Here is a 4297-nt window from a genome sequence, read left to right as displayed (position 1 = left end):
TACTTGGATTTTACACTGTATTATGGCTACAGGTCACATGATGCTTCCAAAACTCAGTCAACATTCAAACACAGGACTGGAAAAAAGTGTTCTAATTTTTTTTTTTTTTGTTTTATTAAGTTATTTAATTATTTGTGTGTGCATTTTTTCCACATTTAACTGTTTCTGATGACCACACCGATTCTAATGTCGGACAAACAACATTATTGTCATGATCCTGGAGTGTTAGGTCTTATTTTTCATTTGTGTTCATGTTTTCAACATTTCTTTGTTATGTTCCTGAAAGTTTTGCCATAGGAGAGAGACAGAGAGACAGAGACAGAGAGACTTGTGTGGGATGTTTCCTTAGAGTTTAAGCAGCACTGAGAAGATCATATTCTCTGTATGCAGAAGGTGTTTTTAAAGAACTCTGTTTTCCTTGAACTCATATTTGTTCTTGGAGGAGTTATTCCAGTTTAAGGTAGAGCTTTGGAATCTTATCTTGATATTTTAAAAAGGCTACACAGCAGTGTGTTTGCATTGGTGTGAAGAATATATCTTTTTCTGCTAACTTTCCACAAAATATGCTATGTTTAAAGGCAACATATCATGCAAAATCCTCTTTTTAATTACAAAATATTTTTTAAAATATTTCGTAATTAAAGTCTCTTGGAGCGCTGATTGTTTAAATATAGTTTTTCCAGGTATTTACTGTAGAACTACTAAACAAGGTCATGGGCCTCTGGATTACCAATTTTGGGAATCATTTTTATTTTTCGGAGTGATTTTGTAGTCCAAGCTGAAGAAAGCGGTAGCTACAAGTGAAAAAGTAAAAATCTTTGGTTGTTCATCCCACTGTCCCCCAGCTTACTACAGAAATGGATGAACGCGATTGAGTGAAAAGCTCTGCGACCTGGAGGGGGACAGGGAGTGAAGTGCCTCCTTTATATTTAAATAGACACCATCAAAACAAGTTAAATAAAATAAATAAATAAAAAAAAAACAGAATAGAACAGGGATAAAGAGGGGGAACATGACGGTAAATTAACAAGGAATTCAGACCAAAGCATTGCAGTTCCACCTTTTAAAGCCCACATCTGGATGATTTTAATGTGAAAAGGAAGAACTGACAACCATGATATGTCCCCTTTAAAGTCTACATGTAAGTCAACACTTTGGTTGAAGAATGAGGGCTCTTTCTCAACATACTTCTGTTACTCTTACTCACTAAATATACTAATATATCTGTAAAAAAAAAATCTAATCTGTGCTTACTTTGCCCGACATATCAGACTTACGCACTCCTGGGCAGTTAAAAAGAGAATACATGTAACAGGAAATTAAGTGTGAATTTTTCTTGGAAGTTAGGAGTCATATTACCGGCGCCTATCCCCAACCCACACGTACTGAAGCACGAGGTCACGCCCTGCTGCCATCCTTTCTCTGGAGCTCCTCTACTTCGCTCCCCGTTAACAGGTGCTTTTTTTTTTTTTCTGCATGTGAAGACAGCTTTTTGCTGACATCATTGCCACTCCTCTTTGCTCCCATGAGGTATAAAGGATCCGGTTTCTGTGGCAGCATCCTTCAGCTACATCACACCGCTCTCACAGGTGCTCCACCTCAGCTGAATAACAAAGCAGGGCAGTCTTTGCCGTGATCTAAAAGCCTTTGTTTGCTGAATACTCCGTGGACTCTTTGTGAAGATTCAGCCAACATGTCGATGGGTTTGGAGATCGTGGGCATCGCCCTTGGATTCATTGGATTCATTATTGCGATAGTGACGTGTGCCCTCCCCATGTGGAAGGTGACGGCGTTCATCGGCCCCAACATTATCACTGCTCAGACCATCTGGGAGGGGTTGTGGATGAACTGTGTCACCCAGAGTACGGGTCAGATGCAGTGCAAGTCCTACGACTCCATGCTAGCCTTGCCTCAGGAACTGCAAGCATCCAGGGCAATGCTGATCATCGCGATTATCCTCGGGGTGCTCGGGATCATGATCTCCATCGTCGGAGCCAAGTGCACCAACTGCATCGAAGACGAGGGAGCCAAGGCAAAAGTGATGATCATCTCGGGGATTTTCTTCGTCCTCGCAGGCCTTTTGGTCCTGATCCCTGTGTCTTGGTCTGCCAGCGTCATCATCCGGGACTTCTACAACCCTCTGGTGATCAATGCTCAGAAAAGAGAGATTGGGGCATCCCTCTACATCGGTTGGGCTTCAGCCGCCCTGTGCCTGATTGGAGGGGCCATGCTCTGCACCAGCTGCCCGCCCAAAGAGAAGAAGTACAAAGCACCTCGGATGGCGTACTCTGCCCCACGCAGCGTCAGTGCTACTGCAGGGTACGACAAAAAAGACTATGTTTAAACCACCCTGCCGGTGAAAGTGTCGGGGAAATTCACATGGAAAGTAGTTTGAGTATTTATTGTACTTCTGTGTTTGTGTGGATGTGTTTTGCTTGTTCGTTGCTGTCTAAAACAACAGGGTAAGCCCCTATAAAAGACTCCGAAATGAAGATTTTGTGCAAATATTGATCTTTATCCTGTCTTTCTGGTCAACATGTTAATTTACATCCTCTTGGTTTATTAGGAATGAACAGAATAAGAGCCTAAGAGTTTGTTTTCTGCTAAAATAACTATAATGTTTTGACTTGTTTAGGTAAAAAAAAAATAGCAACTCTGGTTTAATACAAACATTTACACCTGTAGGACGTAGGCTGGCGGCATAGTGTTGTGTTACACTGAAACTTGGCAATAAAACATCGTGTGTCATGCCACCGACAATGACAAGGAAGAGCCGGGTCTCGTTTTACATGGATTTGTTTGCGTGATTGTTCCGTGTGTGCGTCTCTGTGTGTGTTTTGCATGTAATATTTGCTTAAGAGGGTTTCAGTGAGACTGAAACTAAAGATGGGTCACTAAGATGACCATTATAGTTTCAGTATGTAAAATATATATATATATTTTAAATTTTTGTGTTTGTGGTTTCGTAAAAGTTTTTTATGTTTTCATTTTTATTTTATAATTTTTGCATTCTCTATGTGCTTACATTTCAACTGGATGTGTATTGTAAATTTTGACTTATTTACCACATTTTGGTATCAACATGGTCCCTCAATGGTCAAACAAATAATACATGGATTGTATTTTCTTGTCTGAGACCCTGAGGGAGTCACAACTTTATTAGCTTTCTGTTTCCTCACACTGCTTTACATATGACTTTTATGTTTTGATAGTGACTATTGATTCAAATATCGTTTCTGAACATGTATAAAGAAATAAACTACTGTTTTATAACACTGTTGAATATTTCAATAAAAGTCCTTTTGCATAAGTGAAAATGTTTGACCATTTTTAGAGAACAAAAACCCACAGGGGACTTAACATATGGGCTCCTAATACAAACACGCTTGAGGCTAAATCAAACAGCTCAAAAACAAGGGGTTGTACTTCAGGAGCTGGACTTCTTTGTTTAGCCAGCAGCTGAATTCAAATATTAGTCTGAAACGTCCCCAATGTTGTCATGTGGGACGTTTGTAAAGACAAACATAATGCAACAAAGAAAATCTAAAAAGCATGTGAATCTAAGAGACCACTGTATTGTGATCAGAACAAGAATCAGATTTATTCGCCAATTTTGTGACAGAGACAATCCACTTCCTGTTTCTTTGTAGATGAGTCTCCATCCTGGATCAGACCAATAACAGTGAGGTTGACAGCAAACTTTATCCAATATAAACTTTCATGGCGTTATAACACAATTTGTAAGTTTATTTCAATATATTCATAAATAGTATTAAAAGACAGTTGAGGAAAGCAGTTTTAATTAATTTCATAGCAGCGTTGGATATGTGTGAATTATCATTCAGCTTAATAAAATAGACTGGAAGGTTAAAGCTCACAAAGGCTTGTCCAAAATTTAATCCACGTAGAATAAAAATCCTGTTTTCAGGTAATATTGTAGAATTTCTGGTTGAAATGTACATGATAGGATGTTTCATCACACAGTCTCATTCACAACCCTGTACATTAAGGTTTAAGAATATTGCACATTAACTCTCAGGAATGTTCACTGCACTGTTTCATATTTAATTAGGAATGACTTTTGGGACTCGGAGCAAGTCCTATTAGACCTTAAAGACTGTTTTGTTTTGCATGCTTTAATCTTAAAAAAAAAAAAAAAAAAAAAAAACTGTACACGTTGCTAGCGGCGTTATTACCTGTACACATTGTTTATTATTTGCTTGTTGTTTATTGTGTGTACCCTAGGTCTGAGTATGTCCCATAAAAAAATTCTCCACGGTAACACGCGGTGACAATA

General features: G+C 38.7%; 1 protein-coding gene across 1 annotated transcript; it reads left to right on the top strand.

Moving 5' to 3' along the window:
- Positions 1-1554: 1554 nt before the first annotated feature.
- On the top strand, positions 1555-2431 carry cldnh (claudin h). Its single transcript, XM_012852797.3, has one exon. It carries the CDS (start codon positions 1694-1696, stop codon positions 2342-2344), a length of 651 nt encoding a protein of 216 aa, XP_012708251.2. The 5' UTR covers positions 1555-1693; the 3' UTR covers positions 2345-2431.
- Positions 2432-4297: the final 1866 nt, after the last annotated feature.

Source organism: Fundulus heteroclitus, chromosome 11, assembly GCF_011125445.2.
Source record: "Fundulus heteroclitus isolate FHET01 chromosome 11, MU-UCD_Fhet_4.1, whole genome shotgun sequence".
NCBI classification, from domain to species: domain Eukaryota; kingdom Metazoa; phylum Chordata; class Actinopteri; order Cyprinodontiformes; family Fundulidae; genus Fundulus; species Fundulus heteroclitus.
This window is presented reverse-complemented; position numbering and strand designations above follow the sequence as displayed.

Excerpts from the sequence above, each read along its gene's own strand:
- cldnh (XM_012852797.3), top strand. The coding sequence starts at position 1,694 with ATGTCGATGGGTTTGGAGATCGTGGGCATCGCCCTTGGATTCATTGGA.